The following is a 19,686-nucleotide window of genomic DNA, read 5'->3' as shown; positions in this document are numbered from 1 at the left end:
GTTCTATGGTACTAAGGTCGTAAAAAATGTCACCTTGCACAACATGTCGACGATAAAAACAGGAAGAAGTTACCGAAAAAATAATCCGTTTTCAGATAGCAGATTAAATCATGTTCCTTATTTATGCGCAGAACATGCAATATATATTAAATTCATTTCATTAGCAAAGAAGATACTCGAGATACAAGGAACGGATTTGCAGAGGAAGCCATGGCCAGCATGAAGTTCTCTACAATTTTGTTATGTGTGATTATTTGCATTGGTTTCTTCTGTGTAACTCACGTATGTACATCTACCACTCGTTTCCATTTAATTTTTCTATCATTTTAATTCATAAAATGTATTATTTTTGAGATAAAATTTTACTTCATTTGGAAATCTATTAGCTATAATAGTGCTAATGAAAATTGGGCGGACAATGAAAATTTGATTCAAGCTATCATTATCGAGCGAAGAGATTAAAATTACATTTTTATTATTTTTAGGGAGAGGTCATTCCTTATCCAGGTGACTGCACGAAGTACCAGCACTGCGACAACAGTGGATGTTTCATTCTAAGTTGTGGCACTGGAACAGAATTTAATCCAAACACCCTCACCTGTGACTATCCCCTGGCAAATCGTGAAAATTGTATGAATCGTGGATAAATCGGCCAATTAAGTCTTCGTACTCTTATAGTGTAAATTTAATCGGTTTTAAGAAGAAAACCATGAACTAAGTACATTTTTCTTCTCTGTACATTTTATTTTGGATGATGTGGAATAATTGAATAAAATTTCTTTTAAACTATTACTCATCTGTTCATTAAGTGTCAAACATTGTGAAGACTGCTTTTATTAAATTCATATTACGATGAATTTGAAGTCTGCACCATTGCTGTTCCCATAATGATAATTAACAATTAATTTACAATTAATTTACTTAAGCATCACGTATAATGGTTTATGTATGCAAAATTCTAAAGACGATCTTTGTCCGGGTGTCAGCCAGATAATCGGTAGCAGTTCATTTGATAGAATTTTAATAAATCGTTTCTGTTCATTCATCGAAGTGTATCTTCTACGCTGACAATTCGTACCGTGATAATTCGATTATTATTATGGGGCATGATAAAAATACATAAGAACAATGCAAGCCTTTTGTATGCGAGAGGATGAAGAGATTGTTGATCTTTTGCTGGTTGATTGTATTCATTGCTTAGAGAGACAAAGTAAGTATAAAGAGATTTTTTTACATTAAGCCTCAGTTTAATTTATAATTAATTTGGATAAGTTAGAATTTTTGATAATTTATAATTTGTTAAGATATTTAAAAAAATCTATTCATATCTTGTATAATGAGAATCTATTTAAATTCGAATTATTGTTTAATTATTATTACAAATTGAATGAAAAGATTTTCATGTCTTTGAATATTTGTATTATTTAACAATGCAACTGCAATCATTAATTAACGTTATCTATTGGTTAAGAAGTCAGATCTCAAGGCTCTACGATTTTTCTAATAATCAGAATGAAAATAAAATTATCATTCACAAGAATCCCCTATCGTGTGTGCGTAATATACTGATGCTATTAAGCAATAATCTTCATCTGTTTCCTCTACTATGGACCTTCTGCATCAGCAAGTTTATTTACTTCGTTATAATTCTATTTTTAAAAGTACTATTTCGAAGAAAATTCCTTTATCGTTGTTTATCTACATAGCATCCTTCAATGTTTACCAAATTAATTTGAAACTGAAGAATTATTTTTCAACTAATTGCCAACTATTTTTAACAAGGCACAAAAATGCAATAATTACACATTTTATATTACAAACTTATCTTCATAAACCCCAATTCTCCTATCCAGTGCAATCTGTACACCCACCTGGTTCTCACAGGAGATCCATATCTAGGGGAACCCTAAAAATACCTACTATAGTACCTAATATGGTACCTGAGAAGAAAAGGTGTTAAAAAAAAAACACACATTCCATTATTAATCGATTGCTCCTAAAGAACAAGAAGGTCGAAGATGAACCAAACCCGAGGGAACATCGACTGCGATCACCCTTGACCCACCTGTGCACCCACCTGTGCACTCACTTCACGAAAATGTATCCTAACGAGAAAATAAAAACGATTAAATCACTCGTCTGTGTTTGCTTTCCATATTTCCTCTCCTATCCGAAGGCGATGTTTGCAGCCGCGTAGTCGGCCTCTTTATCAGCCCTCGTGCCTCTGATTGTTGTCAACGAGGGCCAATTTGTCCTCTCGGTAGTCAATTGGCAAACAGTTCTGTGTGCACTAGCTCGATTGTTGTGTTGACAAAGCATGCTTCCCTCTCTGTCTTTCTAACGGAATCAAATCCCTACGAGTATCTCGTCATCGTTATTGCACTCGTTGAAATACCGATCTTCCAGCTCGCTTCTTCTCGTAATCTTTCTGCTCGACCCTCGACCTCCGCGCCAGATAACCCTTTCTTTTCCTCGAACCAACGTATGTTTTCCTTAAGGAACACCAGCTATCTGGCGTTTCTGGGTAACGCGGAGCCGATCGCGATCGGACTCGGTTTTACAGGAAAAACGAGAACAGTGCGTCGCGATGCTTGCAGTACCGTCAAGACGTCGAGGATGATGTCGCGACGCGATCGTTTCTTCGTCGTTCTTGCTCTTTTTTGTGCCGTCGCTGGTTTCGTTCACGCGGTACGTGCTCCTATTTGATGTCTGCTTGATCGCTTCATAGATAGGCGGTTCCGCGGGTTAGACCCTGAAATGGATAGAATCTGAATTAGTTATACTATTTCACGAACAAACATTGCTCCAGGATTATTTTCCTTTTATTGCTTTTTTTTGACATAAGAATTTTTATCTATTAAGCTTTTGGGAGGACTGATTTTTTAAGAAGGTTTTATTGAAGTTTACTGTTAGAAAAGGTGGTGGAAAAGAACTGCTTTAATTTAAAATTGTGAATTATATTTTGTGATGCTTAGTTGTTAAATTTTTTCGATTTGAACTTATAAAGACAGAAATTTTTACAAATTTGCAAAAAAATAAAATTTATTAAGATTTAAACGTTTTACATAGTTATTATTTTGACTGAGTGGTACGGTAGGAAAACAAAATCTTATTAATATGTATCAATGAGATAACAGCTGATAAGATGGATGATAAAGGCGAGGAATGTGTACTGCAATAATTGAAACATAAGAATGATGTAACGTGGAACGTTTCTAATTGTGCTTTTTAGTGACGGTTCAGTTTTAAAATACAGATGTTCGTTTGTTGGTAAATTGTAATAAATTAGAATGAAATATACGTGTAATGAGTTATGTTCTGCAATAATGTTCGATTTCGCGCAATGCTGTTTGCAGTGTCAGTGTTTGTTTTAGTATTCGAAATTAGTGTACGAGATGTTTAATACTGTGTTCTTAGAAAATAATAATCAAACTTACCGTACTATTTTATTTAAAGTGCATCTATTTTTAACTACGTGAGATGTAAAATAGTTTAATAATTTAATGACATGTGTGTCTGCAGTGAAACATAATTCATAAAAATAGTTAATTCATTCTACCTCAACCATGCATAGCACATTTTATACCTACTAGAACATTATAGAAATTGGAATTTAAAATTGATATTTTGTTTTGCTTTTAATTATTTGTTCTTATACTTGCACGTAGATCTACGATCCTAAAGAAGCGACAACAAAGCGACCAAAACGACGAGAACAAGTTCTCCCATGGTATTCTTCAGATAAAGATGACATCGATTCCAACGAAGAATCCGATCCATCGCGTTCTCCAAAATGGCAACTGGATCCAGATGATCCGATACCAAGGGAACCTTTCCTCGTGGATACTGGAACGAAGAACTGGAGTCCTTGGAAAAAGAATCCTGGAAGTGAAATTGAACAGAGAACCGAGCTTAGTAGTGACCGACAAACTCCAACGAATTTCGAACAAAATAAAGATTATCCCTTGGAATACAGTCAATTTGAACAACAAGAGAACCAAAGGTTCCCTTCAAAACCGAGTGATTCTCATAAGCAGGAGGAAAAATGGAAGAAGCAGAAAATTCCTGAGGGAAAAGACTCGCAGTCGAAAATAAAGAATGATCAGGAATTTTATGAAGGAATACCTCCAGATAGCACGGTAATATAACTTTACTTTTTTGTAGAAAATGGAAAATTGTGAAAAATTTAAAATAAGTGTAAATTGAAGCATCGATCATACAAAATTATTAGTTAGAATTTTAAATAAATAAAATAGAAATAGTATCAAAAAATTTATAAGAAAACTTACTTAAAATATTGTGCTCTATCAGTTTTTTATCTTTTCAAAAATAAATTTCTATTACGGAATATTCGTTCACTTGAAATTAGTTGTAGAATATTAAAATTTTTTTTTATTATGAAATATGTATGTATTAATATTGTTGTACTTATCTTCATTTTTCCAGAAACCTCGAAAAGAAGAAATTCTCCTCTCACCGAAACCAAAATCCATAGTGGCCCGATATGACCCCAAAACTGGTGTCCAGTGTCCAGATTCCGACTCGACTGGCCAATTCGTATATCCTCCAGATTGCAAGTTCTTCGTGAACTGCTGGAATGGCAGAGCTTTCGTCCAGCCTTGTGCTCCTGGTACCCTTTTCAACCCAGACACTTTGGAATGCGATTTTCCACACAAAGTCAAGTGTTATGGAGGAGAAGTGGCTGATTTTCCAACAAACGACCATTTGGAGTCATCAGGGAAACAGGAACCATTGTCATCAGGTGGCCATCTGAAAAATGAACGATTACAAGTTAGTTTAAAAATAATTAGGTTTCATTTCTTTATTTTTCATGTTAGATTATTATAATACGACTTGGTTAATAATAGGTAGATTTAAAGATTTGTATTTTTTTTAATGATATTAAGCTTTTATTACAGGAACCACAATGTCCACCTTATTTAACAGGGATGCTACCCCATCCCTCGAATTGTACAAAATATTTGCAATGTGCCCATGGTGGAACGTATATCATGGACTGTGGCCCTGGCACTGTCTTTAATCCTGCTATCAGCGTTTGCGATTGGCCTCGCAACGTAAGGGGTTGCGAAGGTAATGAAAATTAAGCATTTAATGAGACTCCATTGATTTAGAATTAAATTATAATAAAAATTATAATTTATTATTCTTTATCATTAACGTAGCATAGGATATAATATCTTAGTATTTCTAAACAGTAAAAAATGTTCGATCAGTAATACTAAAATTTCTATTCCACCAGATGCTTTAATACCTAAAGAAGAAAACACAACGCCATGGCATCCTCCCGAATACGAAGATTACGAATATAAAAAACCAGGATACAACCAAAAGCCGCCAATAAATCAGATTAAATGTCCCCCGGGTTATACGGGATATTTGCCTCATCCGGAAACATGCAAGAAGTTCCTCCAATGTGACCATGGAGGAACTTTCATCATGGATTGTGGCCCTGGAACGGCATTCAACCCTGCGATATCCGTTTGTGATTGGCCCTATAATGTACCTAGCTGTAATGAAAGTAATTAACCAACACGTACTTCAATTTAATTAAAATTTATCAAAATATCATAGAAGAACTAATAATATTTTGCATAGATAAACCAATTGGTACAACAACAAATCCACCTTGGGCCTCTCAAAGTCATCCAGGATCAAGACCACCTTGGATGCACCCAGGTACCCCGTCACCTGGACTCCCAACTTATCCCATGTCAACCACAGCTCCTCCAGAAACTGACTGGGAGTCATTAAGACCAACCTCGAGACCAAGCTGGAAGCCCAGCACATGGACGACTGCAAAACCTTCAGGAACAGACTGGGATTCTCTGAGACCTACTTGGATACCAAGCTTGAAACCATCTACCTGGACCACTCCCACACCACCTTATTCTCACGGTCGTCATCATGGCACTCATGGACACAACGATGGTAGCTTGCACTATGCAGACAATGATGAACATACACACAAGGAACACGATCGTTGGGATCAATCAACACTCCCAAGTTATCCACAATGGCACCATAATCATGGAACCAATGATCAGAGTGGACACCATCACCATCATCACGAACATCATTATTATCCACACAATCCAACTTATGATCCCAATATAAATACTGAAACTCAGCAACCTTCTCCATATCCCCAAAGACCCAGTCCAGAAACTCCTCAAGGAAACTGGCACCATACTTCTGGGTATCATCATGATCATCATCATCATCATCACAGACCTTATTACCATGATGGATCTGGAGGAACTGATCAGCGAACTGAAGTTCCTGTTGATCCTAGTAGAGGGGATCGAAGAGAAGATTCTGCTTCACAGTATCCCCATGACCATCGTCATCATGGACCTTACTACCATGATGGATCTGGAGAAACTGATGAACAGACTCAACTTCCTGTTGATCCTAGTAGAGGGGATCGAAGAGAAGATTCTGCTTCACAGTATCCCCATGACCATCGTCATCATGGACCTTACTACCATGATGGGTCTGGAGAAACTGATCAGCAGACTCAAGTTCCTTTTGGTCAGAGACAGGATCCTACTGGAAGATTTGATTATTCGAATACTGGAAGTAACGTACCTGGGAATAGGAGAAATGGTCAGGAGTTCACTCCTAATAGACAGGAATATGGAAGGACGAATCCTGGGTTCTCGCATCCAGTGCCTCCACCTGGACAGAATTTTTATGTGGATGGTAATTACCAGTTGCCTGACAATGAGTCGAATTTAAATACTCAGGTGATGCAAAATAAAACGAATTGGACAAAACCTACTCCGACAGGAAGTAGACTAATTCCTAGCAGCTGGAGCCAGTTGAGTCCAGGACAATCGCAGATGCCTTCGTCATCTAATCGACGATGGGATCAAGGTGATTTTTAACTTTATTTTTCTGTTTATTATATGGATCATAGATTGATTACTAATAATATACATGGTGGTATATTAATACTTTTAATAAAATTTATTAACAAAAGGTGGATAGTTTGATAATTGGGTTCAAACCTTTTGTATTGAAAAGAAAAAAAGTTTGAAAACAAAAAATTTTAATTTGGTTCCGAAATATTGGAATATTATATTTTTTAAATAATATACACATAGTATTTCTACCATTTTGTAGAATCGTATTTTATTTATTATTATTTTATTTGTAAGTGAATATATTGAATTTTAGCTATTTTCCTTCCATTTTCATATTTTTTCTGCATTTTGATTTTTGCCTGCAAAGCATGTTGGGTCGTTTTAAAATATGTGCTTCGTGCAATTTTTGAAAAAGTGCATGAAGGTTGGTTTGTTGCATTGTGAATTAAAAAGGGACTTTAAATCTTAGAATCGTAAGAAACATCCACAACTGTAAATAAAAGTAATTAGTAAATTGAGTTAATTACTCTAAGAAAAAGCTGATACTTATTTTGGATCAATGAAGATGCAGATATCCTGTTAATTAATTAATTACAAAAAGGTAATACGATTATTTTAATATCTTATAATTTCTGAATGAAACTGTTCAGGTAACATTGTTCTGGTGGGTGTTTCCTTAATTTTTATGAAATTAATAGCTCCAAGTTGATAAGTATAATAAGTATTAGATAGTTATAGTTTCATCTCTTTTAGGTGTTGCTAACGAAGACGACAAAAGGGGAAATAGAACTAATATTAATCTAAATACGACTGACAGAGCAGTGGATACGAAGTTAAATCTATGGCCTTCAAAACCAAATATATTGGAACATAATAAGAGACAACACCGACTAGGTGTGTAAACGTGACATACTTTAATAAGTTTATGGCTTGTGTCAAGCATCTCTCCAATTTTCACTTTTTAAATGACATTTTTTTGCAGGTGTTAAAGGTGGTACATATAATTCATCAAAGCCTCTGTACCCAAGTAACATATACGTGGACATAAATGGTACAAGAGCTCACTTTATCACAAAAGGAATTGAAGTAAACCAGGGTCACTCAAAAATAAATACCTATAGACCAAACGACATCCCTCGTTTGAATGAATCTCGTAAAATTGATCAGAACATTTATATTGATTCTCACACACCTATCTTTGATCAGATACCGTCATTGGCTCTTCAACCACCATATTACACGCCTGATAACGAATCGTCAATTTATAGACAGGGTCATAGGACTCCTAAACATTATCCGTTGAATGCATCTTCTGGCTTTGGAGATTTAAATGGTTCTGGTAATATTTATTTTTAATAAATGTTCAGAGAAAAATTTAAGAATTAATTGCAAGAATTTTAAATTATTATTGGAGATCTATTGTTTTTCATTTATATTGAATTATATAAATAATTTTGGAATATTTATTGATTAGAAAAATAGATTTCCATTTTCTCTAATAATACCTTTTCTCTAATTATTTCTTAATTTAATAATTGATAATTAATTTAACAGGTTCCGATTACCACCGCGTGGCCGTACCATCAGTCAATCTTCAGCCTCCACCCTACCCAATTAATCAATCATTAATTTTTCCATTTTTCACAAATATTTCAAGGGTTGACATTTATTATCCAGCTGTGCCAGCTACAAATTTGCAACCACCTCCCAGGCCTCCTCGTTTAAATTCTACTTTTCCAATTGGATGGCAATATCCAATTCTACCATCGACAGAACTTCAACCACCCCCTTATTCACCTCCAAATCGTTCTCTACATTTTCCAAATTTTACCTCACCGAATATTAATCAATACCCATCAATTACTACTTCTAAGCGTCCTGAGCAACCCTTAACAACTCCTGTAACACCAAACAGGCAATATCCTAGAGTTCCAATAAATAATTTCAAACCAACCAGTGGTCGTCCAAATTTGACTGATTCCATCGATAGTACCACTCAGACAAATTTTGAGGATTCAACAGTTCCTCTAAAAAGTGTCTCAAGAACTGGGAATAAAGTTTTTGCAACAATGGATCCAAATGTGCCTACTGTGTCCATTGAAGAGACAACAGATAATCCAAAAGATTTTAATTCTGATTATGATTACGATGTGGATGTTTTAGTCGATAAAGAAATATGGAAGCCAGTATTGGTTTTTGATAATAATACTAAGACCACCACTGAATCTTCTGTGATCATGAAGATTAATAAGAAGAAAGTTGACGTAGATTTGTTCAATATCGAAGCTGCTCCATTTGAAAATGGTAAGTCTACTATGTTAATTATTGTTCGATTTCAGATATTTCTGTGAAATGCTACAATAGGAGGGTAAGTTTATTATTAATTTCTTGCATAATTAATTTGCTTTTGGCATGAAGTGCACTCGGAAGAAAGAATTAACATTGGGCTTATAAACGATTTAAAAACTGCAATAACATACTCCTTGTTTATAATTTTTCTTTTTCTATTAAATTCAATTTATTGTATGTGGAATTTGATGAAGTGATATGGTATGTATATTGAAATAATTTTCATGTGATGGAAATTTGACGAATTATGAATATTGTTTTTCAGAGGAACCACCATTTCCATCTTATTACATACCACCAGTTGAACCATTGGATCACTCGAAGAAAGTTACTATACCAACACCAATTTCCGGTCAGGTGAGGATTGTTTATGAGGATTATTTTTTAAAAATTTTATTCATATCCTGATATTTTATAATTAGGTGGTTCGACTTAGGGGTGGTTCGGGTCCACACGACGGCTATGTCGAAGTTCAAGGGATGAATCCTGGCTGGGGAATTGTTTGTGATTCGAGAAACAGCTGGAGTTTAAAAGAAGCACATGTTGTATGCAAACAACTCGGTTACGTCAGGTATTTCATATTTCTATAATTATACAATTTAAGTAATTTCAGTATTAGTAGAGAAATAAGAAATTAGAAAATATTTTTACTGTTTACAGAGGAGCTGAAATGGCATGGCAAGGAAGGAACAATCGAAATGGTGTGCCAACTTGGATCGCAGCAAACACTGTCTCGTGTCAAGGTGACGAGGCCAAGTTCCAATCATGCAAGTAAGGCACCATGATCATGAACCATGATTGGGATGATTCATAAACATAATAGTTCATTTAATCGATCAATAAAAATTCCTCTGACGTTAACGAGATTCTAAGTAAAGATTTCACATATCATTGATTCCATTACAAGCTGCGATTCTTGGAAATACAATCCCGAATTAAGAAATTTAATTGCTCGTTAACGAAATGCATCTCTAACTTTGTGTTTTATGAATCACAGTGCAATTATTATTTGCAAATGTTAGGTTCGAACTGGAATTATTGCAGTAGAAGACAATTAAATTTTAGAGTTTCTGCTAATTGTGATTTATCGGACTAAAATTAGATTCATAATTAGGCAAATTATTTACCAGATGATATAATAAATCTATAGTTATTTTAAGTTACTTTTGGTTATTAAAATTGCCCACATATTTCTGGAAATATATACTAATTTTTAGCCTACTAATTGTACATAGCTAATATTCCTTTAATAATTACCAGATTCACACACGTACAAGAATGTCGAGTGGAAAGAGACGCAATAGGCGTGAGATGCGCGTTAAATCGTGTAGCTCATTGCCATAAGGACGAGTTACCATACGAAGGAAACTGTTATCACTTGGCGGATCCTGATAGCGGATTAAATCACGCTGAAGCGTTGAGTTACTGCAGCCAGAAACAGTCACGGCTTATTGACATCACCAGCCAGGCAGAAAACGATTTCATCTCCGAGTGGTTGGTGCAACAGCAACCGGAAGTTGCCTCGATTATGACTTCCGGCGTTGGTTTTACTACCCTGAATCGCACCCTCTGGCTGTGGGAGGATTCCTCTCGAGCGAAATTCAGGTGAAACAATTTTATTTTGCAGAGATCTTACTTCCTTCTGTGTTAAAGTATTTAATTTTTTTATGGGATTTAAATTTTATAGTGATCTTTCATTGATTTTTATAAAACATTTACATGAATTTAATGAATGTAGATTTACCAAATGGTGGCCAGGTTGGATGGAAGATAAGAAGGTTCCTCCATTCGTGGGATCTCGTCCTCTCTGCTTGGTAATGAAGCGCAAATTTCCGTGTCACGAGAGGCCAGATTCAATTTGCGTTGCTGATTACTTCTTTTGGGACACAGAAGATTGTGCCTCGTCTTCTAAGGGTCATTCGTACATTTGCAAGAGACCTTACGACGACATTGGTAAGAGCCATTTAATTAACACCCTTTACTTATTAATTCTACCTCTATCATTAGTTACATGGCATTCTTGTATTTTTGAATAATTTTTCCAGGCTGCATTTACGGGAAAGGAAGTCAGTATGCCGGAAATGCAAATGTTACAGCAACAGGGAAAGAATGTCTTCCATGGAGTGATCCAAAAGTTGCTCATCCACTTACAGTAAACGTTAGTCTCAATATTATTTCATATTCTTCATTTTCTAGATTCTTCCAGATTTGATTTAATAATGTTGATGTGATTTTGGTATTGCAGGTAGTCAATCGAGAGATCAGAGAAAAATTGAAAACTCACAATTATTGTAGAAATCCAAATCCGAATAGGGAGTCTAGACCATGGTGTTTCACGGGGCCAGGTGGTGAAAGGGAATATTGTGATATTCCCCCTTGTGGAAATGTTGGTACGGTTTATAACAAATTTTATTATACAATAATAATATTACTTTTGTGGTAGAAATTTGCAAAGTAATTAGGAGAATTGGTAATTAAGGTGTAGATTGCAAAAGATTAATGATATGATAATTTTGTTAGGTTCTCCAAAGTCTCTTTTAACTGGCAAATGCAAACCTAAGCATTTCGAATGCATGCCAGGAGAATGCATTCCATCACCATGGGTTTGCGATGGAGAAGAGGTATGTTATACTTTATAATTGATTACTTCGAAAATGTTAACAGTAAAGAATAGAATAAATATTGATTAATTCATTTAAGGATTGTACAAATGGCGCAGATGAAAAGTCTTGCGTTTCGCACATGGATTTATTCCAAAAATACTCTAAACAGAAACTGGAAGGACACGATGTTCAAAAGTGGTTGAACACACCATTGAAAACGTGTGCACTTAGATGCAAGGAGGCTGATTTCACCTGTCGATCTTTCGCACATAAGTACATAAAATTCTTTTTATAAAAATTAATAACAATAAAGTTGACATCTAATCGATATTAAAAAAAATTAAAGCTTGTTAATGTTTCTAATTAAAAAAAATATATAATTATTTTCTTACTTAAGAAATTTAATCCATCCATTTTGTCTCTGTTCAGGACGGCAGGAAATGTTTGTCTGTTGAGCGACAGCAACGTAGGAATGACTGGAGCACTGAAACCAAACAAAGAATACGATTACTATGAAATGAAAGAAAGAAGCATAAACTGCGAAGGAATGTTCGTCTGTGAAAATCGTAAATGTATAAACCAAACGAAAGTATGCAACGGGAAGAATGATTGCAACGATCGTAGCGATGAAAGTATTTGTACTGTAGAAAATTTGGATTATGACATTCGATTGGCTGGTTCAGAAAATAATCACGAAGGCAGAATTGAAGTGAAAAGTAAGTTAATTTAAAAATGATGAAAATGAAGAAGAAATTAATTTTCTAATGTAACAATTTTCAGTTTTGGGCGTATGGGGTCAAGTTTGTGATGATGGTTTTGGAATGATTGATGCTGATGTGATTTGCAAAGAACTTGGCTTTGTTCTTGGTGCTTTGGAAGTTAGACCAGGAGGATTTTATGGCAATCTAGATCCACCGACAAGATTTATGGTTGATCAATTGAGATGTCGAGGAAATGAGACTACTCTACGTGAATGCGACTTTGATGGGTAATTTTAATTTAAAGAAACAATAAAATAAAACGTTCAATTATTGATGAATTATCAATTTCTTTTACAGATGGGGTGTACACAATTGTGAACCAGAAGAAGCAGTGGGTGTTATTTGCAAGACAGCGGTGGACAGTTGCCAAGATGGTCATTGGAAATGTGACAATAGTCCAATGTGTATACCAACCGCATTCATATGTGACGAAGTCGTCGACTGTGCAGATGGTTCTGATGAGAATTCTGAACACTGTGACGTGAGTAATATAATGTAGATAATTAAAAGCTTGTACTAACAAAAGAATTATTAACCAAATTTTTGTTCATCATAATAACTACTTTAGATGTTTACTTTTATGTCAACTGAAACTTTCTACTTGCTATCTTACAAAATTTTGATAATATTACATAAAATTTTACTTAATTACGTTTTTTACAATTATTCGATTATATTGAACTCGTGGTGCAAGTTATCAGCAATCCCAATGACATCCAGCCAAGAATAAAAATTTTGATACATGAAGATTTATCAAAAATAATTACTTCAAAAAATAGAGAAATATACTCTGATGAAAACGCAATTGGTTGCACGTCGATATCTCAACCCGTTCCCGAGATACAGCCCGTCAAAGTTTTCCCTTATGCGGGCCGAATTATGAATGAGAGTTGACCTACATTTTTTCCGCGAAGTGCGTACGCGCGTAGTACTACAAGTAAACAAACCGCGTGCGCCTGCGCGGTGCGAAAGTAGGTCACTGGACCAAGGTGGGAGTGAGAAGGAGATACTCAAACTGCGAAAAATTATGGTCCTCTTCAAATGACGATATCTCAGGAACCGGAAGTCGTATCGACATGAAACCAACGGCATTTTAAACAGGAAGATCTCCCGCTTCTTATGGCGCCAATATTATATCCATAGCTCTACATACATAGAAGTAACAAGCAATTAAAAAAATACCTCTTTTAATAGCAAAAAGCTAAAGTATTGCAGTACTTTCGAATGCAAAATTGTTTTACAAAATTAATTTTACAATTACTTATAAATAATATGAGTTTCTAAATCAATATAATATAAAAGTAGACAAAGGTTTTGGTTTACTTGGTCTGCTTTTAATCCAAAGTTGATCATTTTAGGCGCCTTTTGAAATCCGTCTAGTAAACGGAAGTTCCCGTCTCGAGGGAAGGGTGGAGGTTCGTCATCATGGTATTTGGGGCACTGTTTGCGATGACGATTTCTCGAATGCAACAGCAGCAGTGATTTGCAGATCCTTAGGATATGGTGGACGAGCTATTGCTAAGAAAGATGGCTTCTTTGGACCAGGAGAGGGACCAATCTGGCTGGACGAAGTAAGTTTCACAAATATACTTCAATTAATGCTTTTTGCAATTTTAATTTTGTCATACTTATTTACTTCTGTATTTTATAACTAATTCTTTCAACATCAACTTTGTGTACGTTAAATTTTCTTGCGGTTTTCAATTAATGGCTGAATGATTTGATGTCCAACAGTGTACTATTTAAAATTATTATTTTAAATCTAATTTTTCTCCAAAACAAGGTTTACTGTTTGGGAAACGAGACACAGCTGTATCGTTGCGACCACAACCACTGGGGCCAGCATAATTGCAATCACGACGAGGACGCAGGTGTAATTTGTACACCTGGAGACATTGATGATTCCGAGGTAAATCGAAACATTCTTCTTCGACGAAGTGCACGAATTTCAAGACAATAGTCTAGCTATTTGTTCAATCAAATCCTTTAAAACAGATTGTGGTAATGGCTGTGTTACTAACAAATTGAGAATTAGGAAATTTTTTGCTTTACGATAATAATACTACTATTACGAGTCCACCTAATTAGTACTCTAATTCCCACCTTAGAAAAGAATAGGTATAAAAAAAGAGACAACTACAGAAATCTTTCGTTTCTTTAGGTAATACTAAAAGTAGAATTCTATATTTCTTGTTTTTTTAATATAGTGTAATTTTTTATAAGTTTTAACGATGTTCTGTACGAAGCTACTTAATCTTAGTTTTAAGAAATATTTAAAGGCACCAGGGCAGGACAATGAAGTGCAATTATTATAGAAACTACTTAACAGTTTAGTATGTTGTAATAGCAAGCTGTCGAGAGATTTTGTAAACGATCGATAGAATACTTATTAGTTCAATAAAAGATGAGATTGCACAACGATTATGAGGCTTGTTTACTTCATTCCTTGACCTCGATCATCCCCTTTGCCCATCTAATCTACGAATGCAAGTATAGAATCGATAATTGCAGTTATACTGGCAGACAGTGACGGATGTGCCAGAGACGAACATCAACGACATACTTCCTTCGCACTGCGGCAAACGACTAAAAGATTTCAATGAAGATGACGGTTTTATATTCGAAAAGGTGGTGCATGGTTCCATTGCACCTAAAGGCACCTATCCTTGGCAGGTAAACTAATTTTTCTATACTTAATAGATAAGATAAAATTATTAGAACATTTTTTATAACATTTATGACTTCTATAAATTTGAAAATTGTTTAGCAAGATTTTATAATCTACTCTGTTTAAATTTTTCAATCTTTTGTTTCGGCTCTGTGATTTTTTATTTCACAACCTGGATGCAGCTTTAAACATTTTTCCTTAAGAAGAAAAAAAGTTTGCCAAGATCTAAAACAATTCATATTGTAAGGTTGACAGATTTTGCATTGTATTCCTGTAAAATACCACAATTTTCGTTGCATTTGAAATTCCCTATCACTTTCTTCAATTTTTGAATAATTGACAGGCGAGTATTCGTGTTCGTGGACACAGCAGATCAAACCATTGGTGTGGTGCAGTGGTTCTCTCACCTTTGCATGTACTTACTGCTGCTCATTGCCTGCAAGGGTACAATAAAGGGACTTACTTCGTTCGAGCTGGGGATTACAACACAGAGGTAATTAAGATTGCAATAATAAATTAAAGTAATGCGAATAGAAATTTTACAAAGAATCTTTTATTATTACAATTAATATTATTAATAATGACGATGATAAATACCTGTTAGATAGATGAAGGGACAGAAGTTGAAGCCAATATCGAGGACTATTACATACACGAAGATTTTCGTAAAGGACATAGAATGAACAACGATATTGCTGTTGTGTTGTTAAAAGGACGAGGAATTCCTCTGGGCAAGAATATTATGCCAATTTGTTTACCAACCGAAAATACTGAGTATCCACCAGGTCTTAATTGCACCATCAGTGGATTTGGTAGCATTGAGACTGGAAAATCAGGTAAACTTTGTAATTTAAATAATTTTCAGCTATAAAGAAATATTATCTACCTGATAATTGATTTTAATTTTATAGTTTTTCGTTTTTCTATTGAAGTCAAAAATATAATATATTGTTCTAATGTTACAGCTCATTCCAAAGATCTAAGATATGGTTGGGTACCATTATTGGATCAATCAGTGTGTCGTGCCGAACACATTTATGGTGTTGGTGCAATTAGTGACGGAATGGTGTGTGCTGGATATCTTGAGGAGGGCATTGACACCTGTGATGGAGACTCTGGTGGACCTTTGGCATGTTATCATAATGGTAATGAAATATTAAGAAATGAACAATATGTTAACCCTTGGACCATGGAGACAGCCCTAATTTTAATTTAATTTCGTATATCATATTATTTTCATTTTCTAAATTTTACACTGTCCTAAAAATTATTCTTCTAACATATGAAACTCTTTCGTTTAAAAAAGACTCCACTGTCCAAAGGTTAAATGAATAATATAAAATCGAAATGAAATGAATCGAATTATTAAAACTCATTTTTCCATATAGGAGCTTTCACGTTATATGGAATTACCAGCTGGGGTCAACATTGTGGAAAAGCCAATAAACCTGGTGTATATGTTCGAGTTTCTCACTATCGTCGATGGATCGAACAGAAGATCAAAGAATCTCTTTCAGGAAGATAAAGCTTTGCAAAATCTCAGTACACTTTTACTGGAAAAATTAATTACTTATTACATGTTCAGTGATAGCTCAATACTTAATCATCTGAAATCATATTTTTATAGATATATATAAGTTAACATAGAGAATCACCATTTCTATTTTTCTTCGTACTATTATTACGTATTCAAATAATATTAATCCTTCGAAAGTTATACAAACACACTTTTGTGCTCTAAAATATGTTTGAAATTAGATAGAATAAATGTAAATCATAAATACTGGATGCCTATAAAAAGAATACTATTTTACTTATATTCTTCAAAATAAAACTAAAGAATAGAAGAATTTGGAGGAAATTATTAGAAGACAAAATCATATTCAAATAATAACCTTAATTACCTTAAATTAGATTCTACATGCTTTTGATGTTGTGATGCCACAAAGAACACGCCTTGAAGAAACGTCCATTAATCTGTAGTTTATTTCATAAGACATCATCGTTTCTACAATAATTGTAATTGCTGTCTTGTTGCTGTTACATGTTCGAGCCTATTTATGTACAATAGTCCCAACACATTCGATCGGATAGAAAACAAAAAAGCTGTAAAATGAAAATGTTGATTCGCTTTTTATAATAAAATCGACATATGAACAATTAAAACGAAATGTTTCGGCGACCTACGTTATGAGATTACAAAAATCCTATAACATTATCATTGAAATCGTTGTACGTTTGTTAAATTAGGTTGATCGATCGACAGCTAAATTGACCCGTAAATAATTTCTCTTATTGACGTTGTTGTAACACTGGCAGTTACGCAGTTACACTTGTTTATATTTGTTAAAACAAAAACTACCACCATGATTGCAATGTGAATTAAAAAATTCATGATATTTACCTTCTCACCAAAATTTTGCTTATCATGATTATCACAATAACATTCATTAATATTCTACAAAAAATTAATATTTCAATAGGACATTTTCAAAATTTTATATACTATTAAAACTTTCAAGTAAAAAATTGTTTACTGACAAAAAAATTGGTCAGTGATAAAAATGTAATATAAAATGCTTTCAAAGTGCAAAACCAGACCTCAAAAGTGATACTTGATTAACGATGTAAATGGTATAATAATTAAAAAATATTTCCCATTTATTTTTCATTCGATTTGAAAAATTCAGTACCTTCTATAAATTGACAAATCCATGTTTTATTTTAAAAATTGATTAATTATAGAAACACTAATGGTAAAAAAGGAGAATTGAGCTGTCGATCGTTCAATCAGATACACTGAATCCCTCATTTTTGTGATAAAATCACGATTTTAAAGAAATCATTGTTTATCTATTTCAATGATCATCGCCTCGTGATTTGTCGCAAAAATGAATGACGATCGTCGCGAAACTATTCTGGATGGAATCGAATGAATAAAACGGAATCTCACGCAAGTGAAATTGAACGAAAACACGCAAATCTACGTAACACTGTTCGTGCAATTTATAAACGTCTTACAATTAAGGGAATGTCGACCAAAAATACGCTTAACACAAAACTTAACATTAAGTCTAACCCGAATACTCTTAATTTAGGCATAATACAATCCGTGTTCTGGTCTGATTAAAAAACACGACACCTTCTCTTGTATCCTTATTTGATTAAATTTGAACAAAATATAAAATGAAATTACATTTTTTTATCATTCATTTGAATAAATTGCACAGATATTGCTTGAACATTGATTCATTTTATGTGTTCGAATACGTATATCCTGCTTTATTATTTTAATTTGAATATCAGAACTATGTTTTAAAAATAGTTTATAAATTGTATAGAAAATAAAAGAAATTTTATATTAAATGTATGCTATGCCTGCAATAAAAGTGCCTTAATTAAAGTGAAAAACGATTAAAAAATTAGAAAATTAATAATGGAAATTAAATTATATAATTTACAGTTTCATTTTTGAATGAAAATATTTTCTTTAAAATACTAAAAAAAGAATAGATCGGTCCTGCCGTTTTTTCACCAAAAATACTTATCAAATTAATTGTTTTGTACGAATCTTTCACTGGTAAAATAATTTTAAGAACAATAATAATTTTGAAAAGTTTTGAAGAAATTTTCTACCTAATGGGCTTGACAAACATCTTTGTCTTTCTAAGGTGAATTGTACCACGATTAGCAATATGATAATTAATAATTACAAAACAGGTGTTTGTGCTTTCGAATCATATCAGAAACACAGATTTCCGACTAACGATCTAGTGACTAGACAGTAAGCAAGTGTGTTCGTGTTCTCTCCCAATCAATCAATCAATCGAAAGTTCGTGTGTACTAGAAGGTATCGTTAGGCGATCTGAAACCGATCGATCGGCGATCAACGTGGCCGATAATCCTTCTTTAAATTCGATTTACGGCCTATCCAACCTCTTACATCCTAGATAACGCATAGATATACGCAATATGTTTATGTGTCATATAATTATATATATATACACGACTTTCCTTTTTATGTACAGAATCGCAAACAATGCGGTGTGTTCATCTCCTGATGGAAATTTGAACGGGTGAAAAGCACATTAAGCGGAATATCATTTCTCGAAATCGATTTCTTGATCGTTCACCTTCATCTCCCTTTTCTTCGCCATCTGTTTCTTTCTCGCTGTCGTGTTAGAAAAATCGTAGAAAAAAGCGATCGGTAGAAAATACAATTACGAAAAACCGTCCTTAAGAAATCAATCAAGAAATCGAATGATCTTTTTTCGAGATTCTCCGACTTTTTGTGACTTTTCCTGTTTCAATTTCCTGTTTAGGGAAACCGTGTCGAACACGGCACTGGCAAGTTGATCGTTTTTTTATCTTTTATACGGTTACAGAACACTCTTATTTTTTTTCATTTTTATTTTCTT

At 34.0% G+C, this 19,686-nt stretch overlaps 2 protein-coding genes across 5 annotated transcripts; both read left to right on the top strand.

The window, feature by feature from the left end:
- Nucleotides 1–149: 149 nt before the first annotated feature.
- On the top strand, nt 150–789 carry LOC114872598. Its single transcript, XM_029179948.2, has 2 exons — nt 150–282; nt 486–789. The coding sequence occupies exons 1-2, from the start codon at nt 211–213 to the stop codon at nt 645–647; spliced, it is 234 nt and encodes a 77-aa protein (XP_029035781.1). The 5' UTR covers nt 150–210; the 3' UTR covers nt 648–789.
- Nucleotides 790–2,512: 1,723 nt separating this feature from the next.
- Nucleotides 2,513–18,460, top strand: LOC114872578. Of its 4 annotated transcripts, none has more exons than XM_046285272.1 (29): nt 2,513–2,688; nt 3,669–4,139; nt 4,447–4,791; nt 4,920–5,091; nt 5,261–5,539; nt 5,617–6,333; nt 6,457–6,897; nt 7,641–7,781; nt 7,870–8,226; nt 8,442–9,191; nt 9,502–9,593; nt 9,659–9,807; nt 9,897–10,007; nt 10,497–10,841; nt 10,975–11,189; nt 11,282–11,394; nt 11,482–11,626; nt 11,757–11,857; nt 11,937–12,112; nt 12,269–12,555; nt 12,620–12,827; nt 12,898–13,081; nt 13,959–14,171; nt 14,384–14,509; nt 15,112–15,273; nt 15,612–15,761; nt 15,873–16,104; nt 16,234–16,413; nt 16,657–18,460. In XM_046285272.1, the coding sequence occupies exons 1-29, from the start codon at nt 2,617–2,619 to the stop codon at nt 16,791–16,793; spliced, it is 7,071 nt and encodes a 2,356-aa protein (XP_046141228.1). In that variant the 5' UTR covers nt 2,513–2,616; the 3' UTR covers nt 16,794–18,460. The 4 variants fall into 4 exon arrangements, with proteins under 4 accessions (XP_046141228.1, XP_029035749.2, XP_029035740.2 ...); XM_029179916.2 differs by having other exon boundaries at nt 5,617–6,723; nt 6,811–6,897; XM_029179907.2 differs by having other exon boundaries at nt 5,617–6,897.
- The last annotated feature ends 1,226 nt before the right edge of the window (nt 18,461–19,686 follow it).

This window comes from Osmia bicornis, chromosome 3 (genome assembly GCF_907164935.1).
Source record: "Osmia bicornis bicornis chromosome 3, iOsmBic2.1, whole genome shotgun sequence".
NCBI lineage: Eukaryota > Metazoa > Arthropoda > Insecta > Hymenoptera > Megachilidae > Osmia > Osmia bicornis.
This window is presented reverse-complemented; position numbering and strand designations above follow the sequence as displayed.

What these genes read in the sequence shown, in the direction of transcription:
- LOC114872598 (XM_029179948.2), top strand. Translation starts at nt 211, where the DNA reads ATGGCCAGCATGAAGTTCTCTACAATTTTGTTATGTGTGATTATTTGC. An exon ending in GTTTCTTCTGTGTAACTCAC is followed by an intron (nt 283 to 485) that starts GTATGTACATCT and finishes TATTATTTTTAG; the next exon opens with GGAGAGGTCATTCCTTATCC.
- LOC114872578 (XM_029179907.2), top strand. Translation starts at nt 2,617, where the DNA reads ATGATGTCGCGACGCGATCGTTTCTTCGTCGTTCTTGCTCTTTTTTGT. An exon ending in GAATACCTCCAGATAGCACG is followed by an intron (nt 4,140 to 4,446) that starts GTAATATAACTT and finishes TCATTTTTCCAG; the next exon opens with AAACCTCGAAAAGAAGAAAT. An exon ending in AGGCAGAATTGAAGTGAAAA is followed by an intron (nt 12,556 to 12,619) that starts GTAAGTTAATTT and finishes AACAATTTTCAG; the next exon opens with TTTTGGGCGTATGGGGTCAA.